The 23,798-nt window shown below is 38.3% G+C and overlaps 2 protein-coding genes and 1 non-coding gene across 10 annotated transcripts in view; all 3 read left to right on the top strand.

The window, feature by feature from the left end:
- Positions 1-18,915, top strand: part of sbf1 (SET binding factor 1) — an 83,215-nt gene extending 64,300 nt beyond the window's left edge. For 5 of the 6 annotated variants that reach the window (XM_016556532.1, XM_016556537.1, XM_016556525.1 and 2 more), the window contains 29 exons: positions 499-703; positions 829-941; positions 1,079-1,228; positions 1,445-1,513; positions 2,118-2,279; positions 2,941-3,203; positions 3,339-3,511; positions 3,625-3,698; positions 6,500-6,692; positions 6,952-7,079; positions 7,443-7,618; positions 8,650-8,786; positions 8,895-9,102; positions 9,201-9,397; positions 9,912-10,049; positions 10,192-10,287; positions 10,520-10,594; positions 10,961-11,133; positions 11,588-11,764; positions 11,886-11,987; positions 12,071-12,256; positions 14,525-14,651; positions 14,892-15,022; positions 15,160-15,399; positions 15,487-15,594; positions 15,676-15,881; positions 16,490-16,577; positions 16,762-16,893; positions 16,989-18,915. In XM_016556532.1, coding sequence (XP_016412018.1) covers positions 499-703; positions 829-941; positions 1,079-1,228; positions 1,445-1,513; positions 2,118-2,279; positions 2,941-3,203; positions 3,339-3,511; positions 3,625-3,698; positions 6,500-6,692; positions 6,952-7,079; positions 7,443-7,618; positions 8,650-8,786; positions 8,895-9,102; positions 9,201-9,397; positions 9,912-10,049; positions 10,192-10,287; positions 10,520-10,594; positions 10,961-11,133; positions 11,588-11,764; positions 11,886-11,987; positions 12,071-12,256; positions 14,525-14,651; positions 14,892-15,022; positions 15,160-15,399; positions 15,487-15,594; positions 15,676-15,881; positions 16,490-16,577; positions 16,762-16,893; positions 16,989-17,087 — 4,326 coding nt within the window. In that variant the 3' untranslated portion in view covers positions 17,088-18,915. The remainder of the gene's footprint in view (positions 1-498; positions 704-828; positions 942-1,078; positions 1,229-1,444; positions 1,514-2,117; positions 2,280-2,940; positions 3,204-3,338; positions 3,512-3,624; positions 3,699-6,499; positions 6,693-6,951; positions 7,080-7,442; positions 7,619-8,649; positions 8,787-8,894; positions 9,103-9,200; positions 9,398-9,911; positions 10,050-10,191; positions 10,288-10,519; positions 10,595-10,960; positions 11,134-11,587; positions 11,765-11,885; positions 11,988-12,070; positions 12,257-14,524; positions 14,652-14,891; positions 15,023-15,159; positions 15,400-15,486; positions 15,595-15,675; positions 15,882-16,489; positions 16,578-16,761; positions 16,894-16,988) is intronic. The other variant, XM_016556551.1, reaches the window with a different exon arrangement.
- A 900-nt stretch (positions 18,916-19,815) lies between these two features.
- trnay-gua (transfer RNA tyrosine (anticodon GUA)) lies at positions 19,816-19,903 on the top strand. Its single transcript is given in 2 exon segments — positions 19,816-19,852; positions 19,868-19,903. It is a non-coding gene; the product is annotated as a tRNA-Tyr (tRNA).
- Positions 19,904-20,175: 272 nt separating this feature from the next.
- LOC107743376 (H/ACA ribonucleoprotein complex non-core subunit NAF1-like) overlaps positions 20,176-23,798 on the top strand; it is a 5,788-nt gene continuing 2,165 nt past the window's right edge. Inside the window, exons 1-6 of one of the 3 annotated variants that reach the window (XM_016556578.1) lie at positions 20,176-20,258; positions 21,160-21,986; positions 22,173-22,344; positions 22,508-22,601; positions 23,047-23,129; positions 23,283-23,443. In XM_016556578.1, the coding sequence (XP_016412064.1) occupies positions 20,232-20,258; positions 21,160-21,986; positions 22,173-22,344; positions 22,508-22,601; positions 23,047-23,129; positions 23,283-23,443 (1,364 nt within the window). In that variant the 5' untranslated portion in view covers positions 20,176-20,231. Of the gene's footprint in view, positions 20,321-21,159; positions 21,987-22,172; positions 22,345-22,507; positions 22,602-23,046; positions 23,130-23,282; positions 23,444-23,798 lie in introns of all 3 variants that reach the window. The other 2 variants (XM_016556571.1, XM_016556586.1) reach the window with 2 other exon arrangements.

Raw genomic sequence — 23,798 nt, 5'->3', positions numbered from 1 at the left:
TTGGAACTGAAACCAATCAACATTCTTCAGATTATCTACTATTATTTTCTGCAGAAAAAATAAAGTCAAACGGGTTTGGAACGACGTGGGCGAGAAAATAATGACCGAATTTTCTTTGTTGTGTAGACTATTCCTGTAATGTTAATCTCGGAAAACAATAATAATTTAATAGTTTAATGTAATTTTTAGCAAATCTCAAAAGAAAAATTAATTTTCCATAGGTAGATTACAATGTTGTGATGCCTAAATTTATTTGCAACATTTGCACTGATTGTTTTAAAATTGTAATGTTTTGCTCTAAACTTATTTGATATTAAGCGCTATTATTTAAAAAATATGAATGCATATATTAAATTATATTATAGTACATTATAGTTTTCTTGTATTAATAATACAAGAAAATGTATGCAAATATCTGTGCATCCCGATTTTCCATTATTGTGATTGTAATTTTGTCTCTAAACACACATTTTTCTTTTCTTTTTTTTTTTTTCACAGGAAAACCCATACCCAGCAGTAAGCATGCACCGAGTTCAGAGAACAGTTGAAAACGCACAGCCCCGGCTCCCACAGACCTCTTTCCCGCACCTGGACGAGGTCTCCGTGCAGCTCTTTATAGACCACGCAACAGCAAAACTCAAAACCGCCCCGCCTGTGGTCAAGGCCGAACTGAAGAGCATGGTCCCATCCGGACCTCCACTGGGTAGCAAACATCACCTCCAGTGCTCAAATATAACATTCAAATAAACACGTCATACTCAAACCGATGTGTGCACAGCTTTGTGCTGATCTTCACAATCTTCATGTTTTGGTCTCTCTGGCTTCTAGCTGACATAGTGGACAGAAACGGGAATGTTCTGGCCAACAGCGCCAGGAGGTTAGAGGTGGTCAGGAACTGCATCACATATATATTTGACAACAAGATGCTGGAATCCAAGAAGGTACGAACCTCTCATTTTATGCTTTTCTGTTAAACATGACCCAGATTTATGGTGTCTGTTTCTGCTAAAGCATTTATGATCTCAGATTAGTCTATTTTTGTGTATATGAGTGTGTGTTAACTTGTGTGTGTCTGCAGTTAATGCCGGCAGTGTTACGGGCTCTGAAAGGTCGGGCGGCGCGGGTCTGTCTGACCCAGGAGCTCAACCTGCATGTGCTGCAGAACAGGGCCGTTCTAGACCACCAACAGTTTGACTACATCGTCCGCATGATGAACTGCACCCTGCAGGTAAAACACAGGAATGTTTTCTTTCAAGGAATCAGATACCGAGTGTTTACTGGTGTTTCTCGGATTGTAGTGCTGCAATAAGGAAGGGGAAAATATGTTGTTTTGGTTTTGTTTATGATTGTTGTTGATTATGTTATCATCATTTACCTCCATAAATTGTGTTATTCAAATGTTTTGATGTCTGTGTATGAAATCCGCTTCTATTTTTATCTTCAGGACTGCTCACATATGGATGAACATGGTATTGCTTCTGCACTGCTGCCATTGGTCACCGCCTACTGTCGGGTGAGTGAAGATGTGAATGAGTATTTGTAGGTGGACTATATTTTGTTTTTCTAGAAGTGCAAGAGTTAAGTTAAAGTAAGACATCAGCAGCATTTCCTAGAAGAACGGGGAATCAGTAAGAGACAAGAAGATGAAGAAGAGAGAGAACTTCAAATAGAGGAGGACTTGTTATATTGCAACTAAATATGTTAACTAACTAGTTCATAGAAAAAGTAGCTAGGATTGCAGATTAATAATGTAAAAAATGCACACACACACACACACACATATATATATATATATATATAAATAAAATGTTATGTTGCAGTATTGGGGTTGTTGCTTAGCTTTAAGCTAATTGGAGCTTAAATAAAATAATTTCAATTCAAATAAATATTTCATGTACATTTATTTATTTATTTGGTAGATAGCCATATAATAAGTGAGATAATGTTCCCATCTTATTTTGTGATAATGACTGGCTAAGTGGACATATTTTACCGATTTGAGAAGTTCAATTATGAGTGATGAAAGCATGTCTGTTCTAATAAAAGTACTGGATAAAAGGTGGATTTTTCTCTGACTTGAGCATGTGAGTTTACAGCATCTGTTTTGTGTGTTACAGAAACTGGGTGGAGGCATCACTCAGTTCGCTTACAGCTGCGTTCAGGAGCACATGGTGTGGACAAACATGCAGTTCTGGGAGGCCATGTTTTACAGTGATGTTCAGAAACACATCCGGGCCCTGTACCTGGAGAACGATGAGGAGGGAGACACGTCCAGCCCTGTAAGATTTGATTTAATTTAATTTAATTTAATTTAATTTAATTTAATTTAATTTAATTTAATTTTTTATATTTTATATTTTATTTTATTTAATTTTATTTAATTTTTTTATTCATGTTTTTCATTAAAGTTATTTTAAAATATTACCTTAAATTTTAATAAACTTTACACTCATTCAAAAGTTTTATTCAGCAAGGATTAAATTGATCAAAAGTGACAGACATTTATAATGTTACAGAAAATTCATATTTCAAATAAATGATTTTTAACTTAATATACAATAATAAGAAATGTTTCTCGAGCAGCAAATCAGCATATTAGAATGATTTCTGAAGGATCATGTGACACTGAACACTGGAGTAATGATGCTGAAAATTCAGCTTTGACATCATTTAAAATATATTAAAATAGAAAACCGTTAAATTGTAATAATATTTCACAATATTACTGTTTTTACTGTATTTTTGATCGAATAAGTGCAGCTATGATGAACATAAGAGACTTCTTTCTAAAACATCTTATCTGCCCCAAACTTTTGAACAGAGCGTGTTATTTGTTTTATGTAAAAAAAGAAAAGAAAAAAAAAAAAGAATGTATAAAATATTTATTTGTTTGTTTATTTTTTGCTGCTACCTCTTGCCTTTGACCTTTGCTTCTTTCAGGACGGGGAGGGCGTTGGTGGTCAGAAGCGGTTGAGCGCCCTGGAGTTGGCGTCCGAGCAGAGCCGTCTGTGGCCCACGCTGAGCAAAGAGCAGCAGCAGGAGCGCGTTCAGAAGGAAGAGAGCACGGTTTTCAGTCAGGCCATTCACTATGCCAACCGCATGAGTTACCTGCTGCTGCCGCTCGACACCAGCAAGAACCGCCTGCTCCGTAACACCGGCCTGGGAGACGTGGAGAGCGTCAGCAACAGCTACGTCACTAACAGGTGGGTGCTGCTGTGTGTGAGCACAAAAACTTACAAATAAAATAACATAACATAAAATAAAATTAAACACTAAAGTAAAATCAAGAAAAATGACATAAAAAAAAAGACCACTAATTTAGTTTTTTGTTTGTCCAGTATTGCGGGCAGCATGGCAGAAAGCTACGACACAGAGAGCGGCTTTGAAGATGCTGAGATCTCGGATGTTGCGAACTCTGTCATTCGGTTCATCAACCGTTTTGTTGACAAAGTGTGCAACGAGAGCGGCGTGACCAATGAACACCTGAAGGCCCTTCACATAATGATACCAGGTAAAAGAGATTTGACTGTGAAGCCATCAGAATGTGTCTGAATATTGCTCAATTAGTCTTTCTTTTAATTACAGTTTTTTAAATGTTAGTATGCTGTTGTGTTTCTCTTTTAGACATCGTTCAGATGCACATTGAGACATTGGACGCGGTTCACAGGGAGAGCAAGCGACTGCCGCCCATCCAAAAGGTAACCAACTCATTGTTTTATGTTCCGCTGGGCAGGAAATGCAGTGTAGAAAGCCAGGCAGATCCACTCACATCCTACTTCAACCCCTCCACCCATGAGTCAGAGTGCCACGGCAGGTACGTTTGCGTGACCGCACTGCCTCACTGACCGTGGCCTGAGTGATGCATGCTGGTCTTATTGGCCTGCTGTTTTGAGCACACTTTAGTCTGACGTTCTGCTGTGCTTTCCTTTAACACAAAGCTTTGATTTGATCAAGGATCTTTGTACAATATTATCATAACGTCCTAGCAAAGCCTTCATGGTTTATTTAATGTTTTGACATCGAAGACATTTCTGTTGTATTACACAATCCACTTGTTCCTTTATACAACCTCATTGCAGCCTTAAAGGGATAGTTCACCCTAAAACAAAAATTATCTTCATTTACCTCATACTTATGTCATTTATTTTATTTTATTTTTTATTTTATGTTGTTTTATTTTATTTACTCTCCCTCATGTCATTCCAGATATGTTTGACTCTCTTTTAATTCTTTTATAATTACTGAAATCATTTATTTTTTATTGACTAAAAATTATCTTCACCCTAAAATTATTAGTTCACCCTAAAATGAGTTATATTTATTTACTCATGCTCATCTCGTTCCAAACGTATTTATTTTATTTTATTTTATTATTTTATTTAATTTTATTTTATTTTTCACCTTTTATTTTATTTTACCATGGTATGGTAAAGTATACTTAAAGTATACTTACTCTCATGCTGTTCCAGACCTTGTTTTGACCTAGTTTTCTTTCTTTCTTTCTTTCTTTCTTTCTTTTTCTTTCTTTCTTTCACCATTGTATGGTAAATTATCTTCATATACTCACAAACACGACGTTCAAAAATCTGGTTGACTTCATTTTATTTATTTCATTATTGCTTATTTATTTATATTATGTATTCACCTTCATTGTATAGAAAAGAACACCTGCTAAACTACTACTTTTGTTTTCCATGGAAGAAGGAAAGTCATATGGGTTTGGAACAACATGAGCAAGTTTACACATCTTGAGCTATTAACTTAAGCACAATGGCAGAACGATGCAGTGAAGTGTTGTAAATACCTTGCAGTGTTTTTTGACTTCTCATGGAATAGCAAAACTGTATTTTCACTCCACTGAGTTCTACAGAAAATTACTCTGTACTGGAGAAGCAGTCATGCATCTTTCATCACTCAGTGCCTAGCAACCAGTGCTGTCATGGGACACCAACATTGAACACTTTCCCAAGAACTCAACCGAGAGAGTGTGAATGGAGCCCACCTGCTGTACAGCGCTAGACAGATTGACTCTAGATCACTTCCTGTTACAAGGACACATTTCTCTGGATGACAATAGATCAGAATCAGAAAGAGCTTTATTGCCAAGTATGTTTGCACATACAAGGAATTTGTTCTGGTGACAGAAGCTTCCAGTACAGAGACAACAACACACAGATATATAAATAAACATAAATGGACAAAATTATATCGATTGGATATAGAATTGACAAGGAATGGAATAAGATGTAGGGTAAAACAAAAGTGGTATTGCACATCTTTTTATTGAACAGTAGGGGAGAACATTTTTGTTCATTGAGGTAGATGCTCATGAGATCTGTAAATCATTCAGAATCTCAGCACTGGATGTGATCAAACTTGCTCTTTCATAAGCGTCTAGAGAATATTTAGGTCTAGATGGAGAAATTGGCCTCGCTTCACTGTTTTTTTGACTCATAATGCATTTGTTTATTTGGGGAAAAAATGCTCAGTGGAATAAACACGCTATTTTTCCCAGATGAAAATGTTGCTTCTGGCATTTCTGGACATATGAAATTGAATTTGAAGAACTGTGGGACAGAATGTTTTACATCCAAATGATAAATACACTTATCCAAGTATCCCATGCTTCAAGTCAACATGAAATCAAAATCAACCTTATTTACTTAGTAATGCATGTAAACTGTCCTGTTGTGCATGATTCTTCAGTGCACGTTATATAAAATGTTTGTATTTTATAATCTTTTGTCAAAATATTACATACTGTTTATATATACTGTTTTGTTAATGCAGTCTTTCTAAAATATTGTAATTTAAAAACTAAGCAATTAAATACAAAATGGGCAATTTAAGTAAAAAATAAGTTTAAAAGATAATGGTAATTTAATTTAAAATAAAATAGTAATTTATAAAAGGTAATATAAGTAAAAATAGGTAATTTTATAAAAGGGTCATTTAATAAAAAAAATTAGGTAAGTAAAGTAAATTAGGTAAATTAAGCAATTTAATTAAATTATAGTAATTTGTATCCAGTTTTTGTTAATATAATTTGCAATGATAGAAAATAATGATAAATTTGATAACGAAGCATAACCTTTGTGATCTCTTATGTAACACCCACATTTCATGATCTAATCAGTTCCCAATGGATAAAATCAGTCACACGTGATTGAATATCCTGTTTTACTCCGAAATAAATCACATTGCAAATTCAGTTTCATGTTGACCTGAAGCTTTCTGTTGAATTTGGTTCGTTAGACTAAAAGTGTCTTTATATGCTCAAGAAATGTCAAACTGACCGAGAGGAAATGCACCTTTGCTGTGTGTTTTTGTGATTTGAATGATCAATTCCTCCAGTTCTTGATCTCTTGAAGCATTCTGCATGTTTGCAATGAAGTGTGGTACGAATTTCATACTTGAGCAACTCACACATGAGATATACTGACTTCCCCTGTCTCCCTGTTTCCTCTTTATTTTTCTCTTTCGGTCTCTCTGACTCCAGCCCAAGCTTTTGAGACCAACGCTGCTCCCCGGTGAGGAGTTTGTGATGGACGGCATGCGGGTGCACCTTATAGCAGACGGCCGAGAGGAAGCCACGGGCGCGATGGGCGGTCCGCCTCTGTTACCTGCCGAGGGAGCCATCTTCCTCACTACCTACCGCCTCATCTTCAAGGGCACGCCCACCGACCCTCTCGGTACGCTCCTATTGGTTAAGTCGAGCTTCACACTGGGGTCGATTTTCATAATTAGTTCAGAGCAGCTCACTTTGGTAAAGTCTCTGGGATGCTGGTGGTCATGAATTATAGAAATTTCCTGCTTGTCTGAAGCAATTTTCTCACTAGCTTGACTCTGTGCTCACGCTTTGAAATTGAAAATGAAAATCAATGTGCCTTTTACACAAAAAGCCTTTTTGTAGGTGCGATAAATTTTGCCGTGCATGTTTGTTTTGTGCAGTTGGAGAGCAAGTGGTCACCCGCTCCTTCCCCATCGCTTCCCTCACGAAAGAGAAGCGGATCTCTGTTAATCTTCCCATGGATCAGTTCTTCCAGGAGGTTCTCCAGCTGCGTTCCTGCACCTTTCAGGTATTGGGTCGTCTGATCTTTCTTTGTTTCCTGTTGCTCCATTACTCATGATACATAAAGCACAAGAACGCTTTCCATTCAGTTAATTATGCATTTATTATTAATTTCATTATAAGTTAATTAATTAATGAATTTAAAAATTTTAAAGGTTTTTATTTTTTTTAAATGGATATTAAGGATTGTTTGGACTCCAAAAAAAAGAAAAAACTCTACAAAACTCTATTTGACTTGGTGTGATGGGTTTTGGTGCAAAAGAAATGCTTGCAAATATTTTATTTTATTAAAATATTTTTATTTGTGGTTTAGAAGCATTGATCAAGCCTTTACTCTTTACCAGTTATTAAATGTTGTTCTCTCTTGTAGCTGATGAAGATCGGCTTTGATGAGGAGGTGGCATCAGATCTCGCAGAAGTGTTCAGGAAGCACATGCATAAGCTCAGATACCCACAGCACGTCCAGGGCACGTTTGCCTTCACCGTGGGTCAGTCTGCAAAGCTGGTGGTGGAGCACAAGACCAAGGACAAGAACCAGTCGCTAAAGTAAGAACTGGTTGGATGCTGGTCTAGGAGGAGGGATCTTCCCCTTTAAATGTGCAGATGTGTTTGTCAGAGTTTGTGAGACACGGCTCTCAGTAGACCATTTCTGTATTTCCACCCTCTTTCTCTCACACACACTTGCAACTTCTTTCTCGATCCAGCCTATTCCTGTTTGGATCATGTGTCCCAGTAGCACTGGTTAAAAACCGAGAGAGAGAGAGAGAGGATAAGAAATAGCGTGTGGCAAGCCATGAATTATTCAGCAGTGGAAATTGCAAGGCTCTTGCGTTGAGATCCTGCATTAGCAGCAAATGGGTGTCATGGCAAACTCATATGCGGTTCAGTTCTGCGACGCTTTTGAGGGCAGGACCGATCATCTCCAAACACTTTTGAGCAGCTTTTAACATTTTTGAAAAATTCACCATGACAACAGCTCAGACATGTTATGTATTTAAATGGCAAGTCTTTGCTCTAGGCTTGGAAAGTGCTTGATATTTATACACAAACATGCAGGGCCGTTTCTAGGCATAGGCGGTCGCCTAGGGCGCCACCAGCTGAGGGGGCGCCAATGAGCGCACGTACTGGCACTTTTAGCAGGGTTGTGATAAAGAGTGGCACGGTCACCCTGAAATATGACTGCCGGGGGGGAATAGGGATTTCGCCTAGGGCATCAAATTGGCTAGAAACTGCCCTGCAAACATGATTCACTTTGGTATATGTGAAATTTTTTATTATAAAACACTTTATTATTTAATTTTTTTAAATTATTTTTATATTTGTCCCGAATATTCAAGATGAGATTATTGATATATATTTAAATATTTATGTACAAATGTTTATATGTATATATTTTTGTCTTTAAATCTAAAAAGTGTATGAATATATATACATTTTTTTATTTTTAAAGTAATAACGTATGTGTATATATACAAATGTAAAAATTAAGAAATTGTGTCTCTCTAAAAAGTCCTAAACATGACTTAAATCTGATTTTTTTTAAGTGATTAAAATGTTTGAGCTGCTGTTTCTTCTAGAACGCTGTCTAAAAACCTGGTTAAAACTGCGAAGAGGACCATTGGGCGTCAATATGTAACCCGAAAGAAGTATTCTCCCCCGACCTGGGAAAACCGCAGCAGTTTGCAGTCAGAGATGGATGAGGATGAGATCTCTGGTAAGAAAAATGCAAAAACACATACATTTACAACTGATAGACTGATGTTTGCGATGGCTAATATGTGATTATATAATATAATATAATGCAACTTCTCTGATTGAGCAGTGTCTGAAGAACCGGACCAGAGTTCGCTGACGCTCTCCTCCACCATCCGCTCGTCAGACCGGCAGACCATGAGTAATGTGGTCGAGCGGGCCTGCTGTCGGGACTACAAGCGGCTGGGACTGGGAACGCTCAGCAACAGCCTGACACGCTCTAAAAACGAACCCTTCCGGATCTCCACCGTCAACCGGATGTACACAGTCTGCCGAAGGTGAGTTCTCCGAAACAAAAATTCAAACAATGCTAAACCATATCATTAGCGTAACAGTTATACCCAAATATCATTGCCTGTCTGTTTGTGTGTTTCAGTTATCCAGGGTTACTGATCGTGCCTCAGAGCATCCCCGATTCCACCATCCAGCGCATCTGCCGCTGCTACCGGCACAACCGCTTCCCTGTGGTGTGCTGGAGGAACTCCCGCACCAAAGCTGTGCTGCTGCGCTCGGCCGGCCTGCATGCTAAAGGCGTCGTGGGATTCTTCAAATCACCCAATGCACCCACTGCAGGTCAGAGCCAGAAGCAATAAAAAAAAAAGAGAGATTAAAGCAGCTATTCTCTTATATAGAAATGTTTTTAAATAAATAATTATACATTTTAAATTATTATATAAATATACACTATTTTATTATATTTTTCAATAAATATATTTATTAATACTTTGAATTGGATTATACTTTTATATTTTCAGTTTTTATTTTAATTTCAGTCTAAGTTTTAGTTATTGTGTAATGTGCTTTTTTATTTTATTTTTTAGTAATTTTAGTAGTTACACTTAATTTTCAGTTTTCATAGAATATTTCATTTTATATTTCAGCTTTATTTTGTTTTCGTTAACTATAACAACACTGGTAAATATATCTATTTATTATATCTGCTTTTTGCAGACACTTTTATACATTCAAACTTAAGCCGAGCTCTCTAACCACTAGGCCACTTAAAGCAGATTAGAATAGGACGAGATCAACCAGAGCATATTTTTGGTATAAAACTAAAAGTAAACATGTTTGTGTTTGGTTTCAGGCCCGTCCCAGGCCGACTCCACCAGTCTGGAGCAAGAGAAGTATCTGCAGGCCATCATCAGCTCCATGCCCTCATATAGCGAAGCCAGTGGGAGGAACACACTCAGCGGCTTCACCTCCTCACACATGAGCAACTCAGGTCAGACCTTGACTCTAACATTTAACCCTAACCTTACTCAGCCCTAACAATAGTGACCATGTCACATAATTAGATGTACCTTAACAATTCACTTGTGATATTTACCCCCTAATGTGTAATGCGTGTTATTTTTGGGCCTCAGATTCATCAGACAAGCTGAGGCAGCCTAAAATAGGAGCTTTAATGAAACAAGTCATGGGGACTAAAGAGGACGCACCAGGAACCTTCAGTCGAGGAGGTGAGAGTGTGTTTTTAATATGCTCGCGACTTAACCCACCATCCATTCCTCTGTTCCCAATCATTTATAAGTTCTTTATTCAAATATAATTTTTGACATCCAGTCCCACATGACGGAGGAAGTCGTGTGCATTTTTGCATTGGCTTATGCTAATGTTAATTTATTTTGCTGAAATAGCTGCCCATTTTTGTTTGCTGATAGTAATTGGCATTTTTATGTCATCTGACCTTAGCGCTGGGTCAGAGGGCAAGGGTCATCTCCCTCTCTCAGCCTAGAGTTTCAGTCAAGGCCCGCAACTCACCTAGAGGTACAGTAGGCCCGCCCCTGCTCTCAAATCTAACCAAACAAATTTCTCGACAACGACGCTAGCGAGTTTGAGCACTAAGTGTCCATGTAGTGTTGTCATCCTCTTTCATGTGCTAACTAATCATTGACCATCATGTCTGTTTGATTTATTTGTATTGTTTGTGAGGATGCGATGACCATCTCTTTGCATGTGATCCACCAAATAGTCATTGTCCTATTTGTCTATAATGTGCTTGTAGAAATCACAAATTCTCTACACCAATCCCCAAATAAACATGCAAATTCACACACAAATGATTCCACAGAGCAGAATTAATTGCCCGTTCTCCATCAGTGAATGATCTCCATTGGTCTTTGTTTTTCCCAGGAAAGTGGGGCAGTATTCGTGGTAGTGGGCGGCTCAGCACATATAACCCTGATGTGGGGAACAGGCTGGCTGGGAAAGAATCCCCCCAGGCTAATGGAGGCCCAACCGAGACCTATTTCCTTCGCCAACAGAGAGCGTACCTCTACATCATTGGAGACAAGTCCCAGCTCAAGGTTATTAGCTTAAATACTTAAACTTTCATGTGAATATGATTCCATATATAAAGTAACTTATGACAACTTGTATTGCAATATTATTTGATTTTCAAGAAATGTTAGCAGAACTAACTTGCAATTCATTTCTGTAATTTTGGCATTTAGTGAGATAATAATAGTAATAATGATGATAATTTTATTTAAATCAATAAATATGTATAATTATTATACCGCTGCTAATAATAATAATTGTATGTTTTTATTTTAATGTAAGTCATTATTTATTTAAAGAACTAAATAATTAATTATTAATAATAATAACAATATTAAGTTCTTTCCACTCCTGCCAGCATCATGTTTACAAATTGTTTCCTACTATACAGATGTCCTAGATTCTAGATTTAATTAAACATATTAATTGCAGTATTGAATTGTGGGTGCTCAAGCTAAGCCCTCTTGTTGTTGTGTTCAGGGTGGAAAGCAGGACTCCTTCCAGCAGTGGGAGGTGGTGCCCATCGAGGTCTTTGATGTACGGCAGGTCAAGAACAGTTTCAAGAAGCTGATGAAAGCCTGTGTGCCTTCCTCATCCAACACTGAACCAAACATGACCTTTCACCGCTGCCTGGAGGAGTCGGAGTGGATGAATCTGGTACCTTACCCCTTTTCCCCTTTTATTTGTGTTGAATTAACACTTAAAAATACAGTGTATTGGTCAGTTTGTGCTACAGTTTTTAATATTCTTGATGTTTATTATGGTTTGCGTCCCATAGCTTCACAGGGTTCTACAGGTGTCCGTTCTTGTTGTGGAACTCCTGGACACTGGTTCCTCCGTCATGGTTAGTTTGGAAGATGGCTGGGATGTCACAACACAGGTAGGACAAACACCTAAACATGCATGAGCTCCGTCTGCCATTGATATTTGTCCATGTGTGCATTAATGCTGTGTTGGATATAGGTTGTGTCCCTGGTGCAACTTCTGTCGGATCCATACTACCGAACGATTGATGGCTTCAGGCTGCTTGTGGAGAAAGAGTGGTTGTCATTCGGTCATCGATTCAGCCACCGTGGAGCTCAGACGCTAGCCAGCCAGAGCAGCGGATTTACACCTGTCTTCCTACAGTTCCTTGACTGTGTGCACCAGGTATGTGTAGTGGTGGCTGTCCGATATGGGTTTTTCCAGGGGCCGGCGTCAACAGCCAGAGACCAGGGTTGCGGGTAGTAATCTCAACCTACTGGTCGGGAAATCACTATCAGTAAATGTGCATGCACATGCGTTCGTGATGTATGCAAGTATTTTCGTTTTTTTTTTTGAGCAACACTCAAATGTATGGCATTATTGCATGCAGGAAGTTTTGCTTGTTTGCATGCATTCTTCATTCAGTTTTTCAGTGGAGATGTTTAAAGGGATCATATGATGCGATTTCAATTTTTCCTTTCTCTTTGGAGTGTTACAAGCTCTTGGTGCATAAACAGGCTAAGCCGGGGCTTTCGCTCACGCTAGGCCGCTGTGTTTTTCGTTGTGAAAGCGAAACTACTTTGTTTGGTCTTCCAAATGAGGACGATATCCGCTTCGTCATGCCTGGAGCTGATCCGTGCTGGTCGCTGAGGAAATACTTCAACTTTCACCGTGGACGAAGCGGAGTTCAGCCCGGGGTCGTCACATGTGGTTGCTGCTCATTCGTCGGATCCGCCGGGCGCGCCGTTCTCGACCCCGCCGCCTCTGCTCACTCTATCCCGGCCTCAGCTCACTCTATCCCGGCCTCAGCGCACGCTAAGCCGGGGCTTCCCCTCACGCTAGGCCGCTGTGTTTTTCGTTGTGAAAGCGAAACTACTTTGTTTGCTCTACCAAAAGAGGACGATATCCGCTTCGTCATGCCTAGAGCTGATCTGTGCTGGTCGCTGAGGGAATACATCAACTTTCACCATGGACGAAGCGGAGTCCAGCCCGGGGTCGTCACATGTGGTTGCCGCTCATTCGTCAGCTCACGCTAGCCCGGCCTCAGCTCACTCTCAGCTCACTCTAGCCCAGACATGGTTTTATGTTTACGCGGCGTGATGCAATGCGTAAAAAGACAGTATAAGTCATTATAATCAGTAATTATGTCCCCACTGGATGCAACAAATGCCTCGTTTGTAATGGGTTTTAGTGTTTATGTCTCGTCGCTCCGGCCGGACACTGCATCAACAGTATGTGAGGGGCGTAACATTTCCGTCTCACGCTTGAGGTATTCGGCCAATCACAACGCATTGGATAGCTGGCCAAATCAGCACACCCCTCTTTTTCAGACCGATGAGCTTTGTAAAAATCGACGCGTTTCAAAAAGGCGGGGCATAGAGGAGAAACAATAATGTACAGTATGTGGAAAATAATGTTTTTTTTTTACTTTAAACCGCATAAACACATTTCATTACACCAAATACACAAAATAATGTTCTTTTTAGCAGCATCATGATGCATCATATGACCCCTTTAAATCTATTTCTGGAAAGTTCTTATCTCATGCACTGTAAAACTTGCATCTACATAGACAAATGACTGTTTTGTTGTTGGATGTTGATAAAGAGCAATCACCACTTTCTAGGAAGGTCTTGTCCAAAGAAAAGGGAAAAATAAACCTGATATGATTGGTGATAGTATGAGCAGGTACAGAAAGGCAGCTTGTTAATACATGCTGATGTACATAAACCTGTCCCAACTTCCTGCTTTGTCACTCTATAAACGGACCACACCTTCGAAGATGAGATACCTTACTATAACTCATCCGGATTGCACAAGCCTTATCTAGCTAATTCACCCTGAAGATAAGGACAGACTTTCTTTCCCCACACATTTAAAGAATGAGATTTCTTAATGGTGGGATTTCAGAACATTGGATCTGGATTTGACAAGACATCAAAGATGATTATCTCTTACACCGTGAACTCGATTAAGCTTCTAGAAATCCAGGAGATCTTGTTTCTTATCCCATGTCCTTCTCACTGATAAGGCAATTTGGAAGAAGAAAACTTGCCCACTCTATTCTCTGTTCCTTTGAAATGGCTTTTACCTAAACACTAGGACTCCACTGTTTGTAAATACTTTCATAAATACTGTACTGATTGATCAAATTCATAATAATTTAATAATTCATAAATAATAATTTACAGATGAACTGCTTAGGTGTCCCACAAGGTTCAGTCTTGGGCCCGTTTTTTTTTTTGTCATGTATACTTTTATATAGTTATGGCTTGTGGTGTTGGACATATAAACCTAGTTATTACAATTGCAATTTGCTTTCAATAGTCTGGTATTGGTTTTCCTTGGTCTAAAATCTGTTTAATGCAAGAAAATATAATGAATTGTTGTAGAGCTTAAGATCTGATAGATGTTATATTTCAATATTCTTCCCTCCGCACATTTTCCCAATAGATCCATCTACAGTTCCCCATGGAGTTTGAGTTCAGTCAGTACTATCTGAAATTCCTAGCCTACCACTACGTCTCCAACCGCTTCCGCACCTTCCTGCTGGATTCAGACTATGAGCGCATAGAGCTTGGTGAGTCTAAATCGTCAACCAACAAATTAATCGACAACATATTAAATGCTGCATAATGTCAGCTGTCATCATGACTCTCGTAATGAGATTGTGATCGAGTCTTCTTTCATGTTATTGTGTTCTCATTGTGTAATGCTGTCGAAAGTCAAGTGATACCTTACAGGAAGTTTCATAGTGTTTATTTATAGTATGCAATCATTAAACCCTGTTTGGCCCTATCCCAATGTATTGTCTGTGTAGGTGTCTTGTATGAGGAAAAAGGTGAGAGGAAGAACCCTCAGGTGTGCAAGTCTGTCTGGGATTACATTGATCGGCTCAGCAAGAAGACCCCCATATTCTACAACTACATGTTTTCACCTGAGGATGAGGAGGTAACTTTCTAATTTTGTTCTAACATTCTTAGTTTCAGAGCATAGTTCTTTAGGTAACCTGAAACAAAATGTGACTAAATGACTCTAGGGCCCTCTGTTGGTTAGTGTATGTAACTTGCCTTTCTTTTGTCTTGTAGGTCTTGAAGCCCTACAGTTTTATCTCCAACTTGAAGGTTTGGGACTTTTACACAGAGGAAACACTTTCTGAGGGTCCGTCCTTTGACTGGGAATTAGTGCGGGGTCAGCCGGAAAAGCCACAGGACGAAGCCGGTGATAGACAGGAGACGACGGCCCCCAAGTCCCAGCGGAGGATCGTCTGGCCTTGTTATGACAGCCTCAGTAAAGTACTGCCTGATGCCATCACCAAACTCTTGCAGGTTAGGAATAAAGCAGAAGTCCTCATTATAATGAAATTATTTTCTTCATACATGAATCCTTATGATCTTTTTAATATATCAATTCAGGATGTGCAGAACCTGGAAACTGAGTTGGGACAACCTACGGAAAAATGGAAGGACACATGGGACAAGATTAAGACAGCCCAACGAGTTGAGTCCAGACTAGAGAGCAGGGTAAGATATTAATTACCATCTTACCTTTATCTGCAAAATACTAATGGGATGGTGTATTAATATTTGTTTCTCTTTCCCCAGCACTCCTTCTCCAGCTCTCTGCTCATGTCGTCCAATCTGAGTCACCAGCGGCGCTCTCAGGGTGTGTATCTGCAGGAGAGCGGGGTCGGCTCCTCCATCAACCTAGCACTGGACTGCGAGGTCAGCGCCACATCCACACCTGCAGCTGGTCGACCCAGTACCAGCACGCTCTACAGCCAGTTCCAGAGCACTGAGAGCGAGAACAGGTCTGTGAACACATTCTTCATACTTCATCGGCTGCCCCGGGTCTGTTTTTGTGTTAAATGACATTTTCAACTTTAGTTATGGTTGTATAAATGAAACAAGTTTTATGTTGTCACCTAGCAAAATTGGGTATTTGATGCATGACATATCCATAGACTTTAAAAAAAAAAAAAAAATTTCAGGTTAAAATTAATTTTATATGAATGTATAACATAAAGTGTAAATTGTAGTTTTTTTTTTTTCTTTCAGTTTTTAATACATTTTTAGTCTTCACTAGTTAATTTTAAATGGTGCAGTTGTGTAAAAACAATAAGTGTTTGCAATATTTATATATTAACATATATAAAAAATAATGCACATATTTTATAAATATTATATTTTTTATAATAATTATATTATTCATAAATAATACGTTTTTTATATGAACTCAAAAACTATATCATAAAAGAATAAAAATGTAAAATGTAATATATATAATATACATATGTATGTATATATAATTTTTTTTTTTTTTTTATATAACATTTCTGTCCCCCTCACTGCTGAAATGATGGCTACGCCCCTGGTCTAGCAGACGCAATATATAATTTTTTTTTTTTTTTTGATGTAGGAGCTTTGAGGGTATTTTATACAAAAGAGGTGCTTTGCTGAAACCTTGGAAACCACGTTGGTTTGTACTGGATAAGACCAAACACCAGGTACTTTATTGCTACTGTGAAACCAAACACTGAAAACTTTGGTTTTGGAACCATAATTGATTCAGTATACAAATCTTGCATGTTATATATTAAAATGAATTATTTTGTAATATGTTTTTGATAAGGAATAATTCAAAGGGACTGAAATTGATGCTCTTTTGAACCCCTTTTCTCTCTTTCCTAGTTGCGATACTATGAAACAAGGCAAGATAAAGAGTGTAAGGGAGTGATCGAGCTAGCCGAAGTGGAATCTGTCATTCCGGGGACTCCCACCATGGGAGCACCTAAAAACATAGACGACAAAGCCTTCTTTGATGTAAGACCTATATAACCCATTAATGCCCGTTGCTTTATTTGTCCATGTGTGTTTTTTTGAACCACGTTAACCTTTTTTTCCCCTTTCTCTTTCAGCTCAAGACGACCAAAAGAGTGTACAACTTCTGTGCCCAGGACAGCACGAATGCACAGTTATGGATGGACAGTATTCAGAGTTGCCTATCTGATGCGTAGGAGGAGGGACATTGCAGAGGACAGAACTGTGACACTTTGTGGGGGGCGAAGCCAGTGACGGACAGTGCTCATAGCCAATGGGCAGCACTTCCTGGGGTGTACAGAGAGAAGTTGGAACGGGCTTCCGTATTGGTGGTATTGAAATTTACGATGACGATTTCAGCGTTTTTGTTTTAAAAAAACATGAAAAGCTACGAAAAAACAAAGAAATCCCTTAAAGACTGATATCTGTGGACTCACCTGTGCTCGGCTTGTTTTAAACACGCCCATACGCCCTGGCACGAAAAGGCATGACCTGCGATTCTTCATCCCATATTGCTCAAAATACTGCCAGTGGCACCTTTCAGCTATGCAGGGGCCTAAAAATGCCCAATAACTAGCCACAGCTCGCAAAAGAGTGACCCTAATGTGACCTTTAACCTCTTCTGAACTGTCACTATGCCACTGCTTGGAGTCGTCCAACAACTCACACATCACAGTCATCTGGACTCGCACATCATAAATTCTGCCTTCTCATTGGCTGGTCAAGTTCTCTCGCTCCTTTCTGATTGGTTGGCTTCATCCGTGCAACGGTTCATGAAGGATTTTGTGTTTTCTTTTACATTATTTACATCAAAATAATATAAAAACGTTCATTCTTGTCACATTTGACCAAGTTCAAACAGTTATCAAAATGCCATCTGGAGATTGAGATTTAACTGTTTACAAACTAAATTCTTGGTTTCTTATTATGAAAATTAAAGCCACTATTGCTATTGAGAATTTAAGGGATGTTGAAGGAAAAGGAGAGATGTGTTTTGTCATAATTTATGCACAGAAATACAATTCTTTGATTTTTACAGGACGAAAAGCGCCGACTAAAATGGGGGAAAACTATGTGTGGATGGGGTTTATAACCTTTTCGTGTTATCAAGTGTCTGTTTACACCAATCAGAGGCCAGAGACTGGAGCTGGTCGCCATGACAACTGGGTTCGTCATCATTTCCTATAACAAAAATATGCGAACTGAAAAACTGAATCAGCCTGTCCTGAAATCAAAGGCCGGTTGTCATGCGCTTCTGTTCTCCAGCCTCTGAGCCCTGGATCTGTCAGAATCAGTGTTTTAGTTAGTCTGTTACCTGTTCTGTTGAATCCTGTACATAGAGGAGTTTGTTTATATTATTCCTTTAGAGAAAGAGTCTATTTTGCTGGACTTGGTGAGGATGCATAAAAGTATCACCTGTTTATCACAGGACTGCACTGTTGCAGGTTTTTTTTTTTTAAATTCCAGATACAAGAACTAACACACACACACATACACACGGTGTAAAATAGGGTAATACTTCAGAGTTGTTGACGACAAAATTTGAATTGTAGATTTTTGTTCCAATAACTCCCTTGTATATAATACGCAAATATGTATGTTAATGGTAGTAATTTATTTAACTTTGTCTCCTGAATATGACAGTCCTCAGAGCACCACTTAACTTTTAAATTAGAAATCCAATATGTGCCATTGTTTATCTGTGTTAACTTGACTAATGATATATATTTTTTGGAAAACTTCAGATGTGACTCATAAATAAACCCTAAATTTTTATTCTTTTTTTTTTTCTTCTTTAAAATGAAACTTGCTCAGTACAGGTTCTCATAATTCGAGTCCTAGGATGTCACAGGTTTCGTAACATTTGAGCAAATTATATCTGACATCAAAAACATAACATTTTTAATTATTTATTTTTCATACTTTTTTAAAATTTGATTTATTTCATCTGATCCAGGTTGTGTTGTCAATCATGCCGTATATTTTTTAGGATTAAACCACTGTGGGGTTCATGGCCTCCTGACATTTCTGTGTGTGCTGCTTTTGTCTCGGTTTACTAGTGTCACTGCAAAGATTTATATTAATTTATAAATTAGAACATATAAACATCCTAATCCTTCATTAAAACATCAGAACATCGGAATATGACTCAAGTGTCAGTCAAACTGGGCGAGGGGGTGAATAATTTTACTGTTTAGTATAATTAGAAGTTTTGTGGTTTAATAGTATTTCATAAAGAAAAATGAACCCAAAAAATAATTATGCAATAATTTACTCACCCTCATTTTGTTCTAAACGCTGTCTTTAAATTTTTTTTTTATACAGGTTTTGTGTAACATGGATGTGAAAATACATTTTATTTTAAAAATTAAAAATCATTTTTGGGTGAACTATCTCTTTAGGCTGCGCTTTCTAAATGTACATGTACAAGGATTTATGTAGAGACACATAGCTCCATCTGTTGGTAACTTATTAACATTACACTAGCCGTAGCATGGCTATATGATGTTTTGTAAGCTAAATTCAGATCTGATATTCACCTTTAATATGAATAGTAATAGTGACGTGAATCCAGCATTTAATTTTCGCAGTGAATGGTTTAAAAAAACAAACAAAAAAAAACTTATTCTGCATAAAGATCTCCCGCTGTGATTGGTTGACTGATAAGCCAATCACTGGCGGATTTCAAAACTCGTCAGGCCTTCGACAGCTCAGTTTAGCTCAGTTGGTAGAGCGGAGGACTGTAGTGGGTTAAGAGCTGGAACTTCGGTTTATTCGCAACCAGCGGTTTTAAATAAACATGTAAATAGTAATATTTAAATATACTACGTAATTACTGTAAACATTTTAAATATAATAATACATTAACAATAACCTGACAAATGTTTGACAAGTAATTTCCAGTCTGAAATGTTGAACTATAGCCCTTCGATAGCTCAGTTGGTAGAGCGGAGGACTGTAGAGATTGAACACTGAAATCCTTAGGTCGCTGGTTCGAATCCGGCTCGAAGGAGGTGGTTTTTCTGTGGTGTTACAACACGTTAAGGATTTCAGTCTAGGTTAATACTGATGCTTTAGTAACTTACCTCGGTCGGCTTTATGAGAAACTGACATTACATTTAACTTAGCAAACAATTAAAAAGAAGGGAAAATTGTGTGGCTTTTCTGTGTGCTTCTCTTTCGCAAGTGTTGTGTTAACTTACTCAATTTTAAAACATTTTATTATTATGTTGATAGTGACGATTGGTACTTTTATTTTGAAAGGCTCCGTACAGTTCCTGCTGTTGTAAAATACTTTTTGAAGCGCTTTCTTCACGCTGTTCTCACATGGAAACCTAAACATGGAGAATTCAAGCACAGAGAACCAGGTAAAGAATGTTCTAATTCCTTACGTATGTAGTGATCGTTCATATTCATTTTGGCACTTTTGGTACGTACTGAATTCCTACTAACTGTTAGAAAAGTGTAAATCTATACTTTAAACGTGAATTATCAATATTTGCGCATGTGCTTCAACCCTGCACAGCAGTTAGGTCACAATTATGAACTGGTAACGTAGTGGATAATACAGCTCGCATTGAGAGAATGAAATGTCAAATGTTGATTGGTAAATTGGATTGCAAGACACGGCATTACTGCCACCCTCCTCGGCTACTTTAATCTTGCGTTCTGATTACTTAAAGGGCCCCTCGGTATTTTTTTTTTTGGTAATTAAAAAAGTATCACGCATAAAGCAATGAACCGCACTTATGAGACATATCATTTTACATGATGTACACTTATGTTAGAAGAAGAACTGACATAAGTCTTCTCTCTAGAATAAGGCTGTTTTATTCGACATGTAGCGGGTCGCTCCCTACATGTGTTGATATCATGTGACCGTATTATGTAGTTTACCGCGTTATAATAAAAACAAAACAACGATAATATATTTGCCTAATTGTTTAAATAAAGTGCTTTCAGTCAGTGCTCAAGCCATTTTAAAAAGCATAAACATAAAAGCATATACCGGTAATATCATAAGTTAAAGGCATAGTCAAAAAAGTGGCAGACATTTAAATCAATTTAAATATAAGAAATGTAGATTTGACACATGTGCACCCACAATCTACAAGTGTAATCTTACTTCATGGAGCTCTTCTACTTTTGCATTGTTATCTTAGATCACAGTAACATTTGTGTTGTATTTTGTATTAACTGTTACAATCTTGTTTTTTTAATTGTTACAATCATTGTTGTTTCATTGTTACAATCTTGTTTTTTGTACAGAGTCAAGATCAAGAATCTGAAAAAGAGAAAATGGAATTGGATATTAATAATACGTTTCAGACTAAAACGACCGGTGCTCAGAGCTTTGGTCCTGAACTTGGACCAACAGATAAGCCATGCACCAGTGGTCAGTCTGAACAACTAGGAGATCAGAGCTCCAGTGGTCAACTTGAACCAACATCAGAAGCATTCACCAATGATCAGTCTGAAGAGACAGGAGATCAGAGCACTGGTGGTTCATCTGGACTGACAGCAGATCACTGCACCAGCATTCATTCTGGACAAACTGGAGATCAGAGCTCCAGTGGTCAACTTGAACCAACATCAGAAGCATTCACCAATGATCAGTCTGAAGAGACAGGAGATCAGAGCACTGGTGGTTCATCTGGACTGACAGCAGATCACTGCACCAGCATTCATTCTGGACAAACTGGAGATCAGAGCTCCAGTGGTCAACTTGAACCAACATCAGAAGCATTCACCAATGATCAGTCTGAAGAGACAGGAGATCAGAGCACTGGTGGTTCATCTGGACTGACAGCAGATCACTGCACCAGCATTCATTCTGGACAAACTGGAGATCAGAGCTCCAGTGGTCAATTTGGGCCAACAGGAGAACATTTAACCAGCGATCAGTCTGGACTGGCAGGAGATCAGATCTTCATTATTCAGTCTGAACAAACAGGGGATCAGATCTCCAGCATTCAGACTGGACCTGCAGAGATGCAGTGTGGAGCTCTGGTTAGTCCACACTCTGGGACTGGATCGTTAGGTCTGCTGAGCATGCAGTACAGAGAAAACAGCTCGGATGACAACTGTTCAGACAGGTAAAATAATAGGACATTTAAAGTCTGTGCTTTGATATCACCAGTTAAGAACCTCCTTCTGCCCTAGCAGCATCTTGCTAAGCTCATAGATCATAATTTTATCATTATGTACATAAAGAATGTTTAAAAAAAACTAGTCTGATTGATTACTTAATGATTAATTCTTATTATTGTTATATGATCCAGTGACTCAGACTCTTCGTCCTCCACATCCTCCTCTTCATCATCCTCAACCTCTTCCTCCTCTGAGCCTTTTAATTTAGTCAAGAACAACGCAGAAGATGACGATGAAGGTGTTGCCATGGGCAATGAGAAAAGGCCTGCACCATTGAAAACCCAAGATGAGCTGCTTATCGATGTGAGGGGAGGAGCTAAGCGGCAATCTATAAACCGAAATGATGTTTCTGTTGGCAAAATTTCTCAATTTCCTTAGCTGTCCACTTGTGATCAGATCAACCAAGACTGATGTTAATACCAGGCATAAAAGAGCATGATTTGTAAGGTATCTTCTGTGTGTGTAGGATCTTCCTGTAGTTGAGAACCTCTTCATCAGCCTTCCAGAAGATACAGAGATGGAGCCCATTGGGACAATATCAAGCATTGTGGAGCAATTAGGTATACAGGCATCTGCCAAACTCTAAGCATACATTTACTGCCGTTCAAGATTTTGAGGTTAATGTTTTTGAAAGATGTCTCTTATGCTTACCAAGACTGCATTTATTTGATTAAAAATACAGTACAAATTAATATTGTCAAATATTATTTTAAAATGTAATTTATTCCTGTGAAGCAATGCTGAATTTTCAGCATCATTGCTCCAGTCTTCAGTGTTACATGATCCTTCAGAAACCATTCTAATATGCTGATTTGGTTCTTGAAAATGTATATGTAAATCAAATAGCTATTTTATATTCATCAGCTAGAATTTATTATTTAACAAGACCAATATTTGTCAACTCATTTTTCCATATTTTTACATCTTAGCTGAGAGACACCATGCAAGTTTTGTCTTGGCTGAATTTAGAGGACATTTCATACAAAACTGATTGATTTTATTTAGTGATTGTGGAGTCATACAGGAACACACCACCACTGCATGAAAACAGCGTGTTATTCACCAAAAACAGAAACTCTGTTGGCAAGGTCAGTAACAATGTTTGTAACATGTAAATTTGTAACAATCTATAAAATGTCTTTAAGGTGGCGATTTACACTATGACTTCTTGTCCAAGACTTTTCATATTGTGCTAAAATCTGTAGTTTTGTGGGACTAAAATGTTGTTGGTTTCTCCTCAGATCTTTGAAGTCTTCGGGCCAGTTTGTCAGCCTTACTATGCTTTGAGGTTTAACTCCCATGACGATATCGACCAGAAAGATCTTAAAATTCGAGATGTGGTTTACTTTGCCCCCAAAATTAAAGATTTCACAGACTACATCTTTACAGAGCGACTCCAAAGGTGAGCACCTCATTATTAAAGGGGTCATATGATGTTGCTAAAAAAAACATTATTTTGTGTATTTGGTGTAATGAAATGTGTTTATGTGGTTTAAGGTTCAAAAAACACATTATTTTCCACATACTGTACATTATTGTTTCTCCTCTATGCCCCGCCTTTCTGAAACGCGTCGATTTTTACAAAACTCATCGGTCTGAAAAGCGAGGTGTGCTCTGATTGGCCAACTATCCAGTGCGTTATGATCGGCCGAATACCTCAAGTATGTGACAGAAATGTTAAATGTGACAAAATGCTCTAGGAATCGATTTTGCTTGACAATCCTCATAAGGCTGCGGTTCTCTCGGTTGGTTGTGCA

This window comes from Sinocyclocheilus rhinocerous, unplaced genomic scaffold (assembly GCF_001515625.1).
Source record: "Sinocyclocheilus rhinocerous isolate Xijiao unplaced genomic scaffold, SAMN03320098_v1.1 scaffold551, whole genome shotgun sequence".
In the NCBI taxonomy this organism is placed as follows: domain Eukaryota; kingdom Metazoa; phylum Chordata; class Actinopteri; order Cypriniformes; family Cyprinidae; genus Sinocyclocheilus; species Sinocyclocheilus rhinocerous.
Note: the sequence above shows the minus strand (reverse complement) of the source record. Positions and strands in the feature narration are given on the sequence as shown.